Consider the following 21,981-nt stretch of genomic DNA (forward strand, 5'->3'; position numbering starts at 1 on the left):
GAGTAATCAATGAAAAATGGTGGAATGAAGAAAGTGGGAGGAAACGGGAGAACCCCGAGGAAACGCACGCACACCGTGTTTGTCCACCACAAAATTCATTTGGCTGGGCTGAGTCGAACCCGAGACCCCAAGCACCAGAGGCGAACGCTCTACCGCGGCCCCAGATTGCTACTAGAGGCAACGTAATATACAACACCAGTGTTTTAATTCCATTTTCATGTCAACCGGTTTGTTATTAGTATATAGCCTAATTTTCAAAGTTTGTTGAATACATACCCTTTAGAAACATAATTTGTAAACGATCCTCCAATTTTAAGGGAAAAAGATGTGCGTGTAAGCGGAAGTCATTCGCTATAAGCACTGAAATAATGGAGCGTTTCCATACCACTTTTGCACGAAATTAACAGAGTTCTACAATCAGAACTAGCAAAGAATCAGGTATCCTAGAGTGACTAATGCTCAAGGTTCAGCCCAAACATTTACAATTTGGTTGATACAGTGAAGTGACCTTCCTTTCGCGAAAATATGAAAACTCTAACGGAAATATGTGATGTTTAGTTTTAAAGTAACTTCTCACCTCATTTACGTAAATAAACGTGATGTTAAAATCTGGGGGGACTGAACGGCCCCCTTACGAGGAGCATATGCGCAACTTTCCCATGGTAATCTATTTAGCGCTATAGCTCATGACGAATATTCAACCCCTTCTTTTTCATCCGAGGATTTCGTTGCTGAACACGTTACAAACAGGACATCCAACGCTTCATCTTGCATCGGGACATCATCCATTAAAAAAGTCCAAACTCACCAACTCGGCTTCCGAATTCAATTGGCCTCGGGTTCCAACAACTGAGCGCGCGCATGTATGAGAACGAAATTTCTAAATCGGTAGGAGCCACAATCTGAATCAACGCGAGCGCAAGCATCAGCTCCACTGAGGAAAGCGACCCCGAGCTCGAAAAACTACAAATCTGAACCCTGTATAAGTGTGAGCTTTACTAACCCTAAGATTAATGAGTGCGAACCCCTTTGAGGGTATAGAGTCTGAGTGAGCCTCGACTGCAAAATGACCAACTCTGGCATGAAGTGATCTCAATAGGCGACCACCGACCAGATGGATTGATCGTGCTGATAATGAACTTCTTTCCTGGCCTCCATGTTTGCCGGATATTACGACATGTAATTTTTCTCTGCGAGAAAGACTTCAACCATCTTTACTATCTACCCTGCAAAGTTATTGAATCAGTAGATTATGATCAGGGTGTCTACCGAGTTTCATTTTCAAAATTCCAGTATATTTCCAGTATTTTCAGTATAATTATCAGCAAAATTCCAATACCTAATATAGTGATTTTTTAAAAGTTCTTTAGGAATAGTCACTTTCTTGATGATTTCAGGTTTGTAATTGTTTTACCATCAAAAGAATATTTTATTTTTAATTAGCCTTAGTTAGCCTTGATTTGTTTAAATACAATGATTTTTTAACCTTTTTGTAAGGGCCTCCCACAACTCCTCTCATAGCCCTCCACTCCAACCGTTGCTTTAAATGTCTAATTACAAAAAGCAAATAACTCTTGCTTTGGAAAAATTTACAATCTCAATGGATACAAAATTGTTTTTAAGACTATTAAAAGAACTACAAAAAAGTATTGTTGACAAATTACCAGTTTCATGATTTTTCCAGTATGTGGATCAAAATTCCAGTATTTCCAGTATCAGTAGACACCCTGATGATCTGCTATAACACCACATGTGTGGCAGGAAATTACAGCTTTGATGTGTGTCAAGCGACAGACAGAGCTCACAATAATCATCTCTAATCTGGAAAACACTTTTTATCTTGTGAAACAAACCGTTTCGAGTTTCACTTTCCACTGATACTACTTATGTTGATCTGGGTGTCATTAGAGATAAGTTATTAGTGTGTCTATTCGGAAACACAAATGTGTAATAACTAGTCGCTAATAAAAGCTAATACCCACTTAAATACATGAACTACAGGCACTGATCTGGAAACGAATGGGTGCACTGAAATTGCGCAAACTTTCACTCCCTTATCTGTTCATACAGATAAAGCTCATTACGAGCAGGCAACAAAATTGAAAATTGCACCAAAAAGTTGTGCAAATTGCCATCATTACCATAAGCATTTCCGCTAATAAAAACAGATTTTGGTTAATAAAAACATCAAAACGCAAGTTGTTTTAGAGAGGAAATACAAAGTACTGGATGACAATAGTATTTTGTTATCGCTATTATAATGTGTGCATGAGTGTCGTTAGAGAGGGGGACGGAGGAACATGTCCAAGTCAATAATTTTCTGTATCATATCTAACTGTAAGATTGCCTGTAAGAAAATAGTTATTGGAAGCAAATAGTTATTGGAAAGCTGTAAGGGAAACAAACTTCTACAAAATAAATAAAAATATAAATATTTTTAGAAGTTCCTTTGAAATATCGTAGACAAGCGTTCGACCAATCAGAAATTAAAATTTGTTTACATTTTAAAGTTTTTGACATGGGGAAATACAATGAGTTTAGGAATTCACAGATAAACCACGAGAAGGCAGGTATGACATTTTTAAAAACTGTAGGATTTAAATTCCAAGGATTCAAGCTATAAGCATGAAATGTTCTGTAACTCGTATATATATTTTTTGCTTTGTAAATGTTAGAAGGCAATACAAGTATATCTCACAAAGGAATCGAGTTTATACATTTTATTTCGGTACAACATTTCACACAATTTCCTGAATCCTGTTGTTGGCAACGTCTAGGTGGAAATTTGCGCAATTTCGACATTTTATGCTTCTCGTTAATAAGTCAGATTACAGAGATTATCAACGATCTAATCCTTAGATAAATTTGCTCAATGTCGTTGCGCCGAAACGAATGACCACTTTCAGTATTAAAAAAAAATCGGTATCATACGTCATATTGTTTTCCTCAGGTACCATCAGATTGAGGTGAATGTCTCCTTAAACAGTTTGAGCTACAATTCTTAATTTACCAAATTACATTATTTTTAAGGCACTGGACAGACACATTCACGTGAATTTCCTCAGATGAAATTCTACTTGATATTAATTATGCCTTCTAAGAATGATTTCTTCATCTGTTGTGAACAGCTGCTTATAAATGCACAGCAGTTCTGTATGAAGTGTATTCAAAAAGGAATCGAACTTTTGAAATAGCGCGCCAACCGGCAGAGGGAGAGTCCTGTGGCTACTGGTCGCACCTAATGCTAGATTTAGGCAACAAACTGTCGTTTACCTCGTTTCGTTATGACCGTTAGTCGCCGAGCTACAGCCGCTGACATGAGCACTTGCACAAGCTATTCGTCAGGTGACAATACGGGACGGTGACAATGAAAGAGTTTGAAGACCAACATGTGTGTGTGAGATTTTGCTACAAACCAGACAAAACATTTACAGAGACACTGCAATTGCTTTTCAATTCATTCAGGATCTCCTCGTCCAAAAAAAGCACACATGAGTCGGTCAAAGATTAAGGTGATGTTGATTGTGCTTTTTGATTGGAAAGGCATTGTCCACCATGAATGTGTATCATGTGGTCAGATACTAAACAGTTTTACCAGGACATTTTAGCACGGTTGAGGGATGTTGTGCGCAGAAAGAGGCCTGAACTACGGTAAAACCAAACTTGGGTGCCGCGCTGTGGCTACTCACGCTTCGCTTCTCATCCCCAGTTATCTGGCAAACCATCAGACTCTGGTTGTACCCCATCCACCATATTCTCCGAACCACGCCCCATCACTTTTTTCTGTTTCCGAAACAAACTCTCTTTGAAAGGACGTCGTTTCCAAATCATAGAATATATTCTGAAAAATGTAATAAAAGACCTCCGCACCATCCCAGAAAGTGCGTTCCAGGAAGCTTTAAAAATGGAAGAAACTTTGGGAACGGTGTATTGCCAGTAGAGGGGACTACTTTGAGGGGACTGAGTTTAAAATGTACAATAAGTAATAAAGATGTTATAGGGAAAGTTCGGTTTCTTACTGAATACTCGTATATACTGTACATAGATATACGAGGGGAAAATACGAACAAAATTATATAATCTTTTCTATACTTTAAGCACTATGTTATTAAAGTGCTTTCAAAATTAGAAACAAATTGACAGCTCAAAAACACGTGCAGATTTGTTTTGAAGAAGAGAACCTACGCCACATAGTTATAGTGGTCACTCAGCGAGGGTCGAATCATAAACAGCAACAGTGGGTGGGGGGTTTCCTTGGCAACAGACCTCAACATTCCAACGTTCCCGATAAATAGTAAACACGTGTTTTCAGAAGGAAAGAAGCGTCTTTCGTTTCTTTGTGCGTGGAAGTGATTTGAAAAGAAAGAAAAAAAAAAAAAAAAAACACTGCCACCCCCTTCCCAACATGCACAAACCAGGACGACAAACATATCCTTTCATCCATCCAAACAAACCATTATTTCGAGATTTTCTTTTTCGTTAAGACTCACAGGACAGTTACAGCTGATAACTCACCGGGATGGGCACGAAGTAGCAACAATGTACCACGTGCTTTTCCAAACGTCAATTTGCTTCTAGTTTTGAAAACACTATATTTCTTGAGTATAAAAGTTAGGTATTACATTGGATTGCTATTTTCTACAAGTGAAATCATAATTTAAATATATAATAAGTTAAAGTACATTATATAATGACAGACATCATGAAGAGCAACGTTTGTAGTATATAACCGTCTGATATTGGTTACTGCAGTGTTCCAGGTTTGCTTAACAGTAGTGTGTTAAAGTATTTTACGTCCTTTTTTCTTAGCTACATCTAGCAAAAACAGGGATTAAAGTGTTATTAAAAACTTACAACTAGACATTTTGGTTTCTCTTTCTTCTATATAAACTCAATAATACATATAGGGCACGCTATACAGATGGCGTTTCCACTCTTACTGCGAGAAACCTAGATTCACCTCTCGCTGTAAACAAATGTAGTTTGAATCCTACATTAACTTCCGGTTCATGTTTGATAGTTATCGCTTTGATATGGGAAATATACTCTAAATTCTAAACACGCAAACTAAACAAATGTTAACTTACCTTTTCAGAAGTTGGAGTGAAATTTTTACGCGACTGACCAAATCCTTGCTGAAGCATGCCACGACCTGGTACCACAAGAATCCCACTGGAATAGGCTTCATGTAAACTGGGAACAAGTGAGTTATTCAAATTTTTTTGTTCTTTTATCGCTTCTGGCGCCGGTTTCTCCTCAAAAACTTTCACTTCCCTTACACCATCATTTCCCACCTGTTGTGCATCGATTTTAGCCAAAGATTTCTCATTACATAAATCTTGTGCTCCTTTTAGATCGTCATTTTCCGCATATTGTGCACCGATTTGAGTCGAAGGTTTCTCACTACATAGATCCCGTTCAATTCCTTCTGGGCAATGAGCTGTAAAGTTCTCAATAACGCGCATAAGTGACTGTGATTCAGGGGTCTTGAGAACTTCTGGATATTCTTGTCGAATGTCTTCAAACAGTTGCTTTTGCTGATGAATAAATGCCTCCTGCAAAGCTTCTTGCTGCTTTCGTTGCTCTTCCATAAGACGTGCCATTTGTATTTTATGCTGCTCTTGCATTTTGTGTAGTAGCTCTTCGAAATGTTTGCTTTCTATTAGTTGAGGCATATTTACATTTACGTCGTTCTTTACTAAAGAATGTTCAGAACAAGATTGAAAGCTATCATTTACGTGCATCACAAGCGAGCTAGAGATACTCTTCTTTTCACACGGACTACTACATGCACTCACAGATGGTGAACGAATATCTTTTAAATATCTCGCGATGTGATTCTGTTTCTCTTGATCTAATCGTGTATTTGGTGAAAAGTCGCACGCTGATTTACTTTTTTCACTATACGAAGCTCTCCTGCTTTTTTTCAAATTTGTATTAAGATTGCCTTTTGTATCATTACTCACCAAACTTGAATTTGATGAGTACCTCGAGGATGATTTGGGGGCGACAGAAATATTTTGGTCCGAGTTACTTTTGGTTCTCATTAAAGAACTCAGGAGGCCTCTGCGAACCTTCTTGCTACGCGAATCTTGACTCTGTGTATACTGCTTTGTTCTTTCCGTTTTACTGGAACTGCTGCTTTTTGGACTCCCGTTTACTGGTGTTACTGATCCAGAACTGACTGACTTTGGGGTTCCTGATTTTGGAGTTGCCTTGCAAGGACTATCTATTTGTTGTGCGTTAAGCACAGTACCATTAATTTTGTTCACAGTTTTCAAGAATGAAGACAATCCTGATTTATCCTGCCTTTGCGGTTCAGACTTTATAATTTGCCCCGAACTCAATTTCTTTATCGATTTTGTACTTTGCCTTCCTTCAGATATCACGGGCCTCACAGGACTTGTTGGAGTCTGGCTTTTCATATAATTTGAGCGACTATCATATTTTCCATCAATATCTACTATATTACACTTTTCCATATGAGCAATTAACACTGGGCTAGGAGTGTCTAAAGTATATGACAACTGTCGTACTAACTTGGGTGTTGGGGCTTCCTTATTTTCCGAGACAGGCTTGTTTTCAATGGCAACTGATTTGGTTTCGACATTTTTCGCAACATCTTTATTATTGTTATTACCTTCAGACATAGTGATTTGAACATTATCATCTTCGTCCTTTGACTGATGAGAAATTACTAACACCTCACTCGACGGTGAACTTGTAGTTGTACTATCAAAAGTGGTGTTCATGTATTGATTTATATCTGTGCTTGTTGTAGGTGCTATTGAACTAACTTCTGTGTTAAATGACAGTCGAATATCGGTAGCATTTTCTCTTGCATCACAAGCACCTTTTTTATTGTTACTATTATCATGATGTGCTGTATTTGCACTAGGTAGTGGCAGATTCTTAATGTCTGTCTTATTATTTGTAACAGGTACTAATGAAATGGCATTATGGGTTAATGGGTGTGATTTTTCATCTTTATCAGATATAATTTCTACTCGTGGAATAATCTGCTTCCTTTCAACAGGATCACAGTTAACAATATTACACCGATTACTGGATTCGTGTGGCTTTTGTAAAAGTGAGCAAGAGGATTTATTTAATTTGTGTCCCTGACTGAAATCTGAGATAGTAGTGTCTTCATCTGAAGTGTCTTCTTTATCACGAACTGCATTTGGATTACATATACAATTTGAAGGAATGTCTGGTTTATTAACTACAGGGAAGTTACCCGTTGTGGCTTTATTGTCAGGTTCACTGTGAATTCCTTTCTTATTATTCTCCAGCTCAGCTTCACTCGAACAGTTTGTATCTAACGAGGCAGCGCTCTTTGAAATAAACTTGGAATGTGAATCAGTCTCATTTGGAAGCATTAAATTTGGTGAACTCTCAGATAAGACCAAGCCTTTATACTTCGACGCAGGAAGATCCATATTCTCCAATTCCTTCAATTCATTGACATTTACAATACTTCTAGTGGAATCGTTAATTTTCCTTTCGTTGCTACTTGCAGTTGGCACGTACTCAGTATCACGGGCACAATCCGTACAATCACATACACAATTCTGGCATCTTTGCGATTCACATTCATCGCATGACTGCAAATCTTCACATGAACATGACTCGTAACATAGACTATTATATTTTATGTTTTCACCATTATTATTCGATTTCTTCCTAGAATACGTCGAAGAAATAATTCCATTCTTTCGTCGATCTTTGAGCCTGGATTCTAATTCGACAGCCTTCTGTTTATATCGTTGCATTTCTTCATGCTTTTGAGGTGTCATCTGCAAGAAAGAAATTTATTGGCGTTATATCTAAATCCCAAGGTTACCGAACTAAGTAAAATTAAATTAAATGGTAGATATCGATCACCTGTTTCATAAAATTTACAAGTTTAGACGAGCCATGTACAATTTGACATTACAACAGATAAAACCTGAATATGTACTATACATTCTGTACTTAATTGAGAACGCATAGTAATTCAAATAACCGAGCATTTGTCTATCTTTCCAACTCTTTCTACTCAGAACTCATCTTTCTAACATCGCTAACATCGCTTTTGGACTGAAAAGTAAGTCTCAAAGAACTAAGAATGATTCATATCCGAGAAATGGCAATATACTATTAATAACATTTTTTACATGTCTAAATTTTCCAAAATTTGGCAAGATATTTCTTTTCCCGCGGAAATATCTTCAGGTGCTAAAGCAATAAAGCTAAAATAAGGAAAAAGACTAATCAACTTCTTATATATACATAGGTTTATGAATTATAAGTTCTTAAAGACTTGTAAATTTTATGAAACAGCTGCCCTCAGTAACTATCATAACTTTTCCAGTCACAGTTAATGAATGCTAGAACGAATCATATAGACTAAGTTCTTTCTTCCAGGCCATTGCCGCGATAGGCATTTTAGATTTAACAAAAATCACACAGTAAAATATATCAAACTGGACACTTGTTTAGTTCCATAAAATAAAGACAATTTAAACGGATCGAGTTTTATAAAATAATAATAATAATAATAAATAAACTTGATTAAAATCACGGATACCTTGACAAGACTTAACACAAAAAAATAAACATTCAACGTAAATGTCTCATACAGTTCCTTTAAATAAGTTTTCAAATTATAGAATATGATACTTTTGTATGTTAAAAGGTGCAGAATGATATGGTTCTATAAGTTTCAAGCAATAGAATTATTTGCACCTTGATTATTATGAGACCTGATTTAGTTCCGTACAAGGATACAATTCCCATGAACATGCAGGATGTAAAAAAAAAATAAATAAATAAATAAAAAAGCATATCAATGTGTTAGAAAGGCAGGAATGAGATCTGTAATTGTACAGGAACTGTCAGTCAGCCTTAACTCTCGCACTACCTAGGTATTTTTTGTAACGCGACTACCAAGGGGATGGGGTCATTTGGTGCCCACCTTTTAAGTTACATATATCTCTCAAAAGAAAAAAATTAGAAACTCTCATAAAAGTTAACAGAGACTAAAGCAGCGTTTCCCAACCGGTGTGCCGTGAATGGGCCGCTGGTGTGCCGCGAGGAAATCAAAACAAAATTATTAATTCTATAGCAAATTGCAAAACGTAAGGGAAAATGTATATTTGTATTGTACATTACTATGAACCTCTACTATGAATCTACAATTTTAAGTTTATCGGGTTACTGTTCTGTACATTTCTAATGTTGAAAAAAGTATTTGTTATTGTTATGAGCATTATTGCTTCTTTATTGTTGCAGACTATTTCGTAACTTGAAAATTTAAAATATCATTCAATCCTTTCGACAAATTACCTGCATTTGTGTTTTAAAAGTAAAAGAGATTTGTTTGTTCGTTCGCTATTTAGTGATCTTCATTCTTAGTAAAAGGTTGGATACAGTTTTCGAAAAAGGAAGCGTATTTTTAATAACCTGAGTCAAGGGCGCCCATGTTGTGGTTTCCAAGGGAGGGCAAGTAAAAGCAATGTTTCAAATATTGTTTCAAATTTTGCTGTAACTAATGTAAAAAATCTATTGGGTTTTCGATATTCCCAAGTACAATTTCCTTTTAGGGGGGCGAGCGCCCCACCTTTCCCCCTGATGGGCGCCCTTGACCTGAGTCCAACATTTCATTGCAGTTGTTTTGTTTTTAAATTAGAATGAAAAATAAGCATAGTGATTTACCACGGGGAAACCCCAGTGATCAAGCTTTCTTCTCTGTGCGAAGATCAGTAATAATAATAATAATAATAAAGCAGTGTGTTTTATATTTACAAATAATAATATCTATGAGTGTGCCGCGAGAATCCAAGTTACACCGGTAGTGTGCCGCAAGTTGAAAAAGGTTGGGAAACGCTGGACTAAAGTGAAGAGTACACGGGATAAGACTAACACCTATTTATTATACTGCTATCTAGGAATGACACTTTTTAAATGTGAGTCAGATCTCTTACCAACGAGGAGGGGGAGGGGTACTTTGTGCCCACCAACTTAAAATAGCAAATTTATGAGACACATTAACGTTCAATATGCACCACCGCAACGTATATGCTTTAGCTGAACATGTTCAACTTTTTTCTTTTATTACAATTTTAAAGAAACGATTAGAAGAGTACTTATAAAAAAAAACTGTGGTGGCCACAAAGTACCCCCGTTGGTAATGCGAGGGTTAAGGCTAGTATCGCAACGATACTCGCAGAAACTCACTCAAAAATACGCTATTTACATATAATAAATATAAGCTATTAATGTAAGCCATTTGAACAATTGTCATAAATGAACTCAACAAGTATTCAGCTTGATAAATCATATTAAACGTCAAATTTTCGCTAACTGCTGTCAGCGCTGTCCATATTTAGTTAAGAAAGAAAGAAAAAAAAAAAAGATTTCAGAGGGGATAGGATGAATAAGAATTAATTCCATAGGAGGCAATTATCTATTAGCCTGAGTGCGAATGGAATGTCCACTCTTGTAACGTACCCTTTTACCGGTACTTTACATTGTTATTGTTTTACCGGTACTTTACATTGTTATTGTTTTACCGGTACTTTACATTGTTATTGTTTTGCTGTTGTTTTGTTAAGTGGCCCCCATTTAGTATAGTCGTGCCATTAGTGCAAATACACGTCTTATTTGTTTTTATGAGTTAGTTATCACTGCTAGTAGTAATTCATGTTTCTTCACTACGAACAAAAACTTTCGGGAGACAAGGTTATTCAATAACAATAATTGCACATCTATGCAATAACTGTACCCTATATCTTTATATAACCAATATTAGTCATAGGTAATTTCTAACAGTATATCGGCATATTTTTAAATTTTCTACGTAAAAACATATAATGAATGTGTTAAATTTGTTTTATTAACTAAAACTTACCTATAACATTGATCGTAAACATTCCGCAATCGAACATGGGTGATTCGATCTTCTTTTGTCGAGTGCTGTGGAATTATGGGTAGAAGAATTCAAAATGGCGAGTGATAGAATTCTTACTTTGGTGTGTTGCAAAGTGGTGATTGGATAAATAGATTTGTACACGACAGGAGAGAACAGGTGATGGGTATAAATATTTTGGATCTTAATTTGAAGAATCGATAATGTAGTTAAATATATTATATTCGTTGATAATTCATTAGATTTTAAAAAAATTTAAGGCGGTCATTGTAATAATGTTTATGTTCTGCGATATGGTATATTGAAAAATAGTGGGGTTTGTAATGGCCAAGCATGGCATGACGCTTCACGAATACAGCGTGAGGGGAAATAGGTGACACAGTCGGCGACCTCCAACTAAAATTGAAATTATAAGCACAAAACGGCTTCTTTTGGATGAACAGTTAGAAATTTCTGATTTAGGCTTAACCTGTAGTCAATTGGATAACATTTTGGAGGCTCCCGACCTAAAATTCTAATCAACATATTTAGGCAAATAAGTGTCACCTGGAACTATCATCTTCGCTTCGCGATGAGGAACCGAAGGGGATGGTAGAATTGCTGTTCTTCCTGCCAGGACACGTTTTGAGACCGGCCCCTGCAGTCTACTGGAGAGGAGGGAACGAAAGGCGTCTGGGCTAGTAAAACAGCTTATAAGCAGGTAAAACCGAGGTTTACCTTTTCTTTAGTTGAATCGATCAGACAGATGACAACGTGATTTTATGGTACCATATCTTGTGTGGTGAAATTTTTAAAGCACTGAAACGTTCAAACTGTTTTACAAATTTTATCCGTACTTAGTAACAGTATGATGAATATGTACAGATAATTTTATTGCTGCGTTACGCATCTTCTGGTATCATCCTAATATTATCGCTAATCCGCTGATATTATGATCAAAATCTAGCATGTATTAGTACAATTATCAAATTAGCTTCCAGTACGAAAATTTTACCGGCTTAATTCAATGACGTAATTCGAAAGTTTAAGTTAGTTTCGGTATGGTCAACTAACTTGTCCTTTTTTTTTTCCTGAGTAATGCGATGTATCAATTGATCCGTATAATTAAATGAAATACTAATAGTATGACCAGGAAGGTACTAAACATTTGTTTTTTTTTATTTCATCTTCATTTGTATATAGTACATATTCATTAATAGGGATAGTCAATGTAGTGCTTGTAAAATGTGACCCATGGCATAGGAGCCAGTATTATAATATGCTACACATATTTGAGTTATAAAATGATTCCTAAAATGGAATGATGATGTAGTATACGTATGGGCACGTGCAAGGAACATTTTATGCTATCATGTTATTTCTAATTCTTCCTGTGTACTCTCCTGAGTTAACTGAGTTTAAATGAATCATAAATGGATCAATGCTTAATAATATGAAATAGTAGTATACAAACATCCCATGAATATTGTCTCACTAAAATATAGTAACTTATATTGATATGTTTGATCTAAAATATTAACTTATATTGATATGTTTGACCTGCCAGGAGACGCTATTAATAATGTAATGTATCATGTATCTGTTTATAGTTTTTTTTTTCGTTTCTTCCTTGTACTGGAAAGCTATGAATATGTAAATTTTGTTACAATACTAACGTGGTTACTGAAATCTATGTAGTCATAAAATGTGAAAACTGAAACAATACAAAGTCAAGATATTTTAAAGCTAATAGATTCTGAAATCCATAACCTCTGTAAATTGTAATTCGATTTTTTTTCTTTCTTTTAATCTTCTTTCTTCGAATCAATAAATGATAATCTCCATTTTTGAATTTATAACTCCATTCCAGAAATTCATATTGAATAACTAGATTATTTGATAGTAATAAGGTACATTTTTTTTAAGTTTGTGTCGAACATGTGCTAGATTGCACATCCGCTAAAATCTCATTGAGGATCTACCGCTACAGCAAGAACCTGTGATAAATGTTAAATTCTTGTTGCGCGTGTAAATTAGAAATCATTATTAATTTTCATTTTGATTTTTTTTATATTGGGTTAAGTTAATCAATCTAATGAATCTGAAATACGTTGAAAAAAAATTTTTTTTTCAATCCAGTCTAAGATTTTGCATGGTATATTTCCATTTACTTTTATGTCCCTAAACTAGGACGTTTCAAAATTGGCTACACCAGCTAGGATTGATTAAATCTTTCTCTTCTTGTACTGAGAGAAAGGTGTAGTACAAAATCTGCGAACACAACCATTGTTTTTTTTTTAATCCATTTTTAGAGTGTATCACTCTGTCTGGTGGAAATTCACCTCAGCAGCGCAACACAGGGATGGGACACGTGTCTAACATCACGAACTCAGTATACGTCCACCAAATAGGCTGGGGTATCCAGATAGTTAAGTGCGTCGTTGAACAGGTTCGTATGATACTCCATCATGGAAAACACAAAATTGCGATTTTTTTTTCTTTCTTATTCAAACTGGGACATTCTCCACAGCAAGCCGCAAAAGAAAGAAGAAAAAACAATGTGGGCCAGGAACGACATCTGGGGCGAACATTTCATTCGCGTTAACCTAATACATTAATACAACTACACTACTAACATAAATGTATTTAGCTACCATCTACGGAATTAATTCTGAATTTTTATGAACATAAGGGATTTAACATATACTGGCAGTATTAATACTCATGGCGATACAGTAAGAGTAAAAATTACAAAAGGAAAGAATTAGAATTAATTCTCTAAAGAAAAACTATGCTTCGAAGTTATCAAGTGAAACATTCAATAACTTTCCTTATAAACATTTCTTTCTTAATTTTTAAAGAGACAAATGAAACACTTATTTCCTTAATTGTGTCTGTATAAGTTTTCCTGTAGTTTCAGGCGCTTCCTCCGTGGCCTTGTTCACCAGATTACGTCACTCACACGAAGTTCGAATCAATTTAAAACAAATTTTGTACTTCTAATGTTGGAGTTTCAAAATTGAGTTTCTTCCTACTTTTATACGTAACTCATGACGGTTGTGGCGAATATATTCCACAATTAGAATTCTATCTACAGAGAGGTGAATACATATAATGGATGGACAATAACCTGTTATGACTTGTATGCTAAAGGAGGAGGAGGAGGGATTATGAAGAAACGAGAGCACAATGTTGACCATTCATGTGTCCTGGGATGCAACGATGGATATTTCGTACCACAGATGAGTGATCTACTACTACACCTCCGATCAGTGGAAATCAAACTATGTAATATCACTGAACTTACTATCGAGAAAAAGGCACAGTAATGGTTGGCCACCTAACGACGGCAGCCATCTTAACTGGTATTCGAATATCTCACTAGTTGAGTTGAGTTGATTTTAGTTTAGCGTCCCTTTCAGCAGCGAGGCTATATGAGACGTGGACCTACTGATTAACGTGGAATCCGAACCACATGAGCTCCCGCTGGGAATCGAACCCGGGTCTCCCACGCCAAAGGCACATACGCTAACCGCTTATCGAATATCTCACTAGTAACAGTCAACATTCGTAAGTGTAAAAGAGAATTATGTAGCATATCAAGCACGAGAAGAATTTTATTACAATGGGAATTCAATCCTAGCCTTATTTTTGACAAGTTTTTTTCGTTTCGGAGACCTCACTGGACAATTTCCGGAAAACAAAATGACGGAATATTGTCACGATACTCTTCATATAAAAGTAAAATAAATAAATAAATAAATATGGTATATTTATAACAATATCATGTTCATTGAATCTTTCTTGTACTAACAGAATTTATGAAGAATGAGTCTATCTCATAATAATATTTTAATTTTCTAAAAAAAGCAGAGTCAGATAATATACCAATATACGAGAAAAATTACATACAGCAACGACAGATTAATTTACGCGTACATTTGTTCATTATAAATTTTGACTGAATTTGTATTTTCTAATCTGAAATTTGGTTCTAACAAAACTCAATAGCAAATTAATATACAATAAAGTTATGATGATATTGTTTCATTTCACACATGATTCTCTTTCTAATTCAAATGCTGACTTGTATTCAAGAGTCCCATTTGACATGCGTGTTCACGAACATGATATACCTCGGAACGCAGAGATCTACACTCAATATTTGTTGCTATCTGCTCTGATTCTCCATTACGCAAATAATTTTTTAGATGAACGGTATCACTAATAATTTGCTTCATCCTGTATATCAATAATCGCATTACGATTTGAATTTCAGCATCTATTTTCTCTACTTTATCTTAATTCCACGAGGATAAACGCTAATATACGTTAAACAGTGTTAAGACTGTACTTAATCTTTCATTATATCAAATACAAATAGATCCATTAAAAAGTTTAAAGACGGTCTAGAAATAGATAAAGACAGAAAATACATACCACAGGAGGAAGGATAGGCTTCCCCCTAATCTTGATAAGGGATACAAAGTTTGACCTAAACGGCTCCCATCTCCTGATCTCTCCAGTCTTCTCTTGCAAATCCATTGTACACTTAACAAAATTACTCCCCAATATTCGTATTCCTATTAAGAAAAAAGTGACACGTTAGCACTAGCAATACAGTAATAGTTTTTTTTTATTATTATTATTATTTTTCTTTCAAAAATTAAAACCTGTTAATGCAAGAATACTAATAATAACAAACATAGTCTGCAAAGTGCCGTTCAGAATACTTGCAATAACTAACTAAAACTCGTAAAAACACCCAATAACAGTTCTCACCGTGAACATTTCAGCAGAGGGTTATTGTCTTCCTCAGTATTGATTCCCTTTAAAATAAATTTATATCTATCTATCTCGCTCTCTCTCTCTCTCTCTCTCTCTCTCTCTCTCTCTCTATATATATATATATATATATATATATATATATATATATATATATATATATATATATATATATATATATATATTGCTAGACTAAATAACTTATATACTTCCAAGTAGTCATCTTTATTAATGACTTAATTTATCTTTTTAATTGTTAAGTAATGACAATCTGATGCAGGAAACTTTCCCGGTTAATTCACACATTGAGGCAACTTGCATACACGGCTATTCGTGTTGGCCGGTGTTAAACTCATGTGGTACCCATGAGTTCAACCTTTTCACTTTACTGATTGAGTGAAGCTGCAGAACGACAGTGGTATGTGTACGCCTAATTCGTCTGCAATTACATCAACGGTTTTCCGAATCTGCTTCCACGGTGTTCCTAAAAAAGTCATCAGAACGCGCTATTGGTGATTTATAATACACACATTCACCACTACTGGCCCAAACATACTGGTGACATTTTCCGTGCTACATGTAGAAAATGTTCCAGTTTAAACTGATATGGCGCAATCATTCCGAACATTAAGCTTCTTAAATTTTACAAGAATTTTTACGCTATTGCTGCTGTTGATTCTACAGAATGTTTATTTGAAGAGTAGCAACAAATAACTGGAATACACTATTGTTGTTGGAAAACCAAATTTTACTGAAGAATACTTGTGTTACCATCTAAGGTAATATAAAATACGAGGGTGAGTCAAAAATTATCTACCCTTTTGTCGTAACTTTTCTTGCATTGCGCACTTTGTCTTTTGTCCTCGCGTATTTTATTGTTATACAGTTGTGGTAATGCTATGAAAGTGTGATCTTAATTCCTCCATTTTTCTTTCTTCTGTTGCAGATATATTATGGCTGCTACATTAGAAGTTTGCACCAAAGAGGAACAACGAGCAATGATCCGATTTCTCTGGTCGAAGGGTGTGAAAGGGTCAGACATTCATCGTAATATGAGAGAAGTGCACTATCACGTAAAACTGTGTTTTTGTGGCACAAGAAGTTTAAAAGTGGTCGAACAAGTGTAACGCATGAAGAGGGAGCAGAACAGCCATCAACCTCCACTACAGATGACAACATTCAGCAAGCTCGAAAGATGGTTCTGGCAAATAGGCGAGTCACTATCAATGAGGTAGCAGCTACTTTGAACATCAGTCATGGCTCTGCCCATCAGATCATCCACGATGAGCTCGGTTTTCATAAAGTCTGTGCACGGTGGATATGGTCACAATGCACGGCCACACATGGCTCATCACACTATTGAAACTATCAACAAGATGAAATTTGAGTTATTGGAACACCTTCCCTACAGCCCAGACCTAGCTCCATCTGACTTTCACTTGTTTGGGCCACTCAAGGATGCTTTGCGTGGTCGCCGATTTGCCTCGGATGTAGACGTGCAAAATGAGATGCAAAAGTGGTTTCACGACCAACCGTTATTTGGAAGGAATACGTAAAAAAATGTTATGCATAGTATTACCCTAGCTTCATGTAAATAAACTGTAGAATTATAAGTGTAGATAATTTTTAACTTGCCCTCGTAATTAGGGATGGCCACAAAGTTCCGGTTCCGTCGGAACCGGTTTTCAGAACCGATTCCAGATCTGGATCCGAAAATCCGGTTTCAGAACCGGATCCGGACTTGGATCTGAAAGCCCTTAAAGACCTGTAAAGGAGGCACAAATTTCACCTTCAAAACACTGCAAAGAGGACCATGCGCTTGTGCCCTCACCGCCCAGACTCTCTTGTGCCCCTAGAAAAAAATTTTGGGTCACCAGTGGGTGTTTAGTGAAATGAGTTGGCTAGTTTGCCTGTTTAACCATTGAGTTTGCCAGTTACCCAGTTTATTTAGCCAAATGAGACAAGCGGCCGCCGCCTGGGCGCCTGCCTGTCGCTTCCACCATTTCATCTAGCACACTGTTCACAGCCTTCCAGCAGCTCGGGTTTAGCGTAGGGATCGTCACAAAGTTTCGGTTCCAGACCTGGACCCGAAAACCCGGTTCCGTTCAGACCCGAAAACCGGTTCCAACAGGAACCGGTTCTGGCCATCCCTACTCGTAATACTAATAGTTTTACTAATGGAGTACATATTTACTAGTAGTACCAGCACCTATGGCCTTAAACCCGTAAAACGTATGACGAATAACGTTCCTCGGCGTCGCCGAGCACACTATTCAAGGAAAGTATTTTCTAAAATATACAATTGCATATTTTACTTCAAATAGGCTATAAGCATAATCCATACATTAATTGGTTCTATAATTATCTCAAGCTAAGGTAAGATTTCTTTTATCCAGTCGGTGCATTCAGAACTTTATTAAGGTCTTATCTTGAATGTTGTTGTATATCTTAACGTAAAAGCATCTAATTCGCCCAAGGAAAGTCTTAAATACGATAAAAATAACTTTCAATGTGATCACCTTAATAGTACCAATAAAATATTAACAAAAAGCACAAAAACCCAAGTGGGTTTTTTCGGGCTGGGCCCACTTGGGCAAACCCTGAAATATTGTGACAAATATATATAGGGGGTACAAATCGAGATCTTTGAGTTTAAACTACGCATCCGAAAGGGAAGGTTCTAGAACACAGGCCCCCTTTACAAAACTAATGAAATATATTTTACATATCTTCTTTTGGTTCCTTTCGTCCCTTATTCTCTTCCAGTTTTAGGACTTTTTCATCATTGAAATATATTACTGAGGAATACTGAACTATCTTTGAATAGTCCACTATCATTTTTGTTTACTTAACCACAGAAGTCATATGTAGGTCTATTTTTATACATAAAGTAATAATGTTTTAATTAACTGTAATATTAGATAAATTATATTTTTGTTATTTCTTTGATTTTACGTGCATAAATTTTATTGTTGTTTGTTTTATTAGAAATTCCATTCAGATTTGTTTCAGTATTAGGATTCGATGTTGAATTGTGTTTATCTGTTTAAGTATTTATATATTACAATATATTGCTTTACACTCATGTATTCTGTGTACATTTTATAGTTTCTTTTAGTGTTCAATGTCTTGATTCTATTGTGTTGGTATGTGTGTTTGGGTTTTATAGACTTACTTTTTTTTTCATGCAGGGTGGTGTTCGTTGAAAGTCATTTGTTTGTACTGGGTATATTGTTTTGCATAGTCTGAGGTTATTGATGTTCCTGGTTACTTTTGTTTTCTAGGGCAAGTTGGGTGAATTACGATAAAATAAATTATTCGAAATTATTAATTACGGTAACCAAAATTCCACTTGCATTGAGGGATTTCTTCTAATAGCAAATATTCTAAAATAATATACGTTTGGGGGTTGAGGGGAGGGGACTCTGCCCCACTGTTATTTTATAATGCAGATTATTGGAATAAATCCTTTTATGCAAGTGGTATTATTTTGGCTGGTTAATAATTTGAAATATTTTATTTTGTCGTAATTCACGTAACTTGGTCTCTGGGTGGTGGACCTGTGTTCTAGAACATTGCCAGTCCGAAAGTATACTATTACAATGGTAAGGGAGTTAGTTGTTCCGTCAAATATAGCAGAAGGGGTCCAGAAGCACGAAAAAAAAGGAGAAATGAATGATACAAGTACTTAGACGTAACACAACGTAAATAAATTTAATGTAACCTAACCTAATATTAGTAGAAATAAGCGAAATTCTATCATTTCTTTGGAAAATTATGCTGGACCTCTACACTAATATAAACTAAAGTAGACTAACCTAAATTAACCGAATGTGAACAGAAATTACCAAAATTGTAACATTTTTTAGAGAAAAGAGCTGGACCCCTTCTGCTAAACATAGGCCAATTTTTCATTACAAGCAATCAGGACTCTCAGTTTCGCGCGCCTCTTATCCGTGGTTAAAGAAGAGAAACCTCTCACGCAAGAAATCTACTAAAAGGTAGATATGAAAAAAAAAAAATGAAATGAAATCTTTGAGTTTTATGTCCCACGATTATGCCAGTTAGGATAAAGGAGACGGTGATGATGAGTGATGAATGAAGAATGTGGGAGGAAACGGGAGAACCTCGAGAAAACCGACGCACACGCTGTTTGTCCACCACAAAGTTCACTTGGCACGAGCTGGGATCGAACCCGGAACCCCAAGCACCAGAGGTGAGCGCTCTACCACTGAGCCACCGCGGCCCCGAAAGGTAGATATGAATTTTGGGGTTATGTATAGATGTGGGAGTCAAAACAAACTAAGATTTACAGGAAGAACGAGTTGATGCTACATAATAGTAGTTAATTCATGTGTAATTTAAGAGGTCAATAGAATTAAAATACACTGTATAAAGTGAAATATACGAAAGACAGTACGGGGTACTAGTAGTTACCGGAAGAAAGACTGAATGAATACAGTGATCCAAGTACTGGTTAAACCTAATATAAACGAAGACAACTTAAAATTACCGCAATTTTAACATAAAAAGGCTAACCCCTCCCCTAGACAAATCTTTGCTGAATTGGTCACCAGTTTAAGTCCAATTTCACCCAGAAAAAGCTGTATTTATTTAATGTTTATGCTCTCCGGGAGTAAATCTATACATAGAAATGAAATGTTGCCTATAAACTACTACAGTATTGTTGAAGGAATAGGGGCAGATTTTCTCACACTAGGGTATAAATAATGTCTCTAGTAGCATCCGTATTATTTATCTACACTACATTACATTAGAGATCTTTCATTTATACTAATTATGTTTGCAAAAGGGATCTGGTTTATTAGGCCACCAGCAAATGAAGGAGTTTCGAATCACAATAAAGTGAATAGAAACTAAAGTTAGAGTACCGAACGCCCAGAGACGGTCGTTAGACGAAATATTTGGACTTTACAATGATTTCATATTTTGACACTGAAACAAAATTAATCAATGAGAAGTACGCAAAAGTTTCATGACCTTACGTAGCATTTCACATCTCAATTTTTAACATAGGGTAGCTTTCACATGTCCAATCAAGCAGTAACAGAAGTTATGATATCACTTTACACTTACTGTCAATACATCTAATTCCATTAGCAGTTTGCTTGAATTTTATAATTACCTCTGGTTTCACTGGGATCCTTACATACTCTCCTACTATATGAACAGTTTACGACGCATCTTCATTTTTGTTTTCATATTACAATTTCAATTTGCCTCATTCATCACAACACTCACTCAAGACGACACTCAATTGTTTCAACTTGTCGGTCATTTCGTTTAATGATATGTTGTAATAGTTTTCTTCTTCTAAAACAAAAAAAAAAAAAACGGAAATTTATTTTCGGCACATTTAATAATGGTTTGCGTCAACGCAACACAAAATTTGCTATTCAATATGCGATAATAGTTAAGTTATAAAGACATTTCCCGCCTTATGCAGGGTCATTTTGAAGTATGATTGCATTCATACAAAAGACCTAGGACCCTATGTAGAGTCGTTTTGATGAGTGGTTAGAGCCATATTAAAGAGTTCGACTAATGGGGCGTTTACACTTAGGCCGCGCCTCCATTGCATCCGAATGCGATTGCGAATGCGAATGCGATTGCGAATGCGAATGCGAATTTCCCAGCACGTGTAAATGAATTGGAGTGCCTCGACTAGTTCCGACCTGCGAATTGCGAAAACCGACGAAAAGATGCGAATGCGAACGATCCCAACATGCTGGGATTGTTCGTCCGAATTGATGTGAATGGAGCGTCGTCTGCAGAGAAATTGAGCGCTACGTGAGAGAAGAAAGTTCTTTTTGCGTGAAAGTAGTCGATGGTGCGAGGTGGGGAGATAAAAATGAAAATAATAATGGAAATATATGTTGATGTTTCAATAAATTGTGTTTTTTATAAAGTTCCATTGTGGATCCAAGGTCATCCAGATTACCACAAACGACACGTCGTGAACAAATTATGGGCAGATGTAAGTAAAGAACTTGGAGTGGAAGATATTTATAATTTTATTTGTTTTCTCTTTAAAATATGAAGATCTAATTAATACACGAACCGCAACTTTTTATTCAATTTATATTTCCTCTTTGTTCCTCAAATAATGATTTTACGAATACATATAATTATTGACTAATATGTTTGAAATAGCAAAAACGGGTTTTTTACTCATGGAGAAAATTTTCTTAGAAAGTTGGTTGATTTTGCAATCTCAAATTTTATTTAGTTTATTTATTTTAAAGTGAACATAGCGGTTACCACAGAAGCATAATAATAACAGG

The 21,981-nt window shown here is 35.9% G+C and overlaps 1 protein-coding gene across 2 annotated transcripts in view; it reads right to left on the reverse strand.

The window, feature by feature from the left end:
* Positions 1 to 20,993, reverse strand: part of Cp110 (Centriolar coiled coil protein 110kDa) — a 41,294-nt gene extending 20,301 nt beyond the window's left edge. For both annotated transcript variants that reach the window (XM_081750833.1, XM_081750834.1), the window contains exons 1-3: positions 20,823 to 20,993; positions 15,332 to 15,474; positions 5,088 to 7,799 (exon numbers count right to left, since the gene is read on the reverse strand). In XM_081750833.1, coding sequence (XP_081606959.1) covers positions 5,088 to 7,799; positions 15,332 to 15,436 — 2,817 coding nt within the window. In that variant the 5' untranslated portion in view covers positions 15,437 to 15,474; positions 20,823 to 20,993. The remainder of the gene's footprint in view (positions 1 to 5,087; positions 7,800 to 15,331; positions 15,475 to 20,822) is intronic.
* Positions 20,994 to 21,981: the final 988 nt, after the last annotated feature.

This window comes from Thermobia domestica, chromosome 3, assembly GCF_964235325.1.
Source record: "Thermobia domestica chromosome 3, izTheDome1.hap1.1, whole genome shotgun sequence".
NCBI lineage: Eukaryota > Metazoa > Arthropoda > Insecta > Zygentoma > Lepismatidae > Thermobia > Thermobia domestica.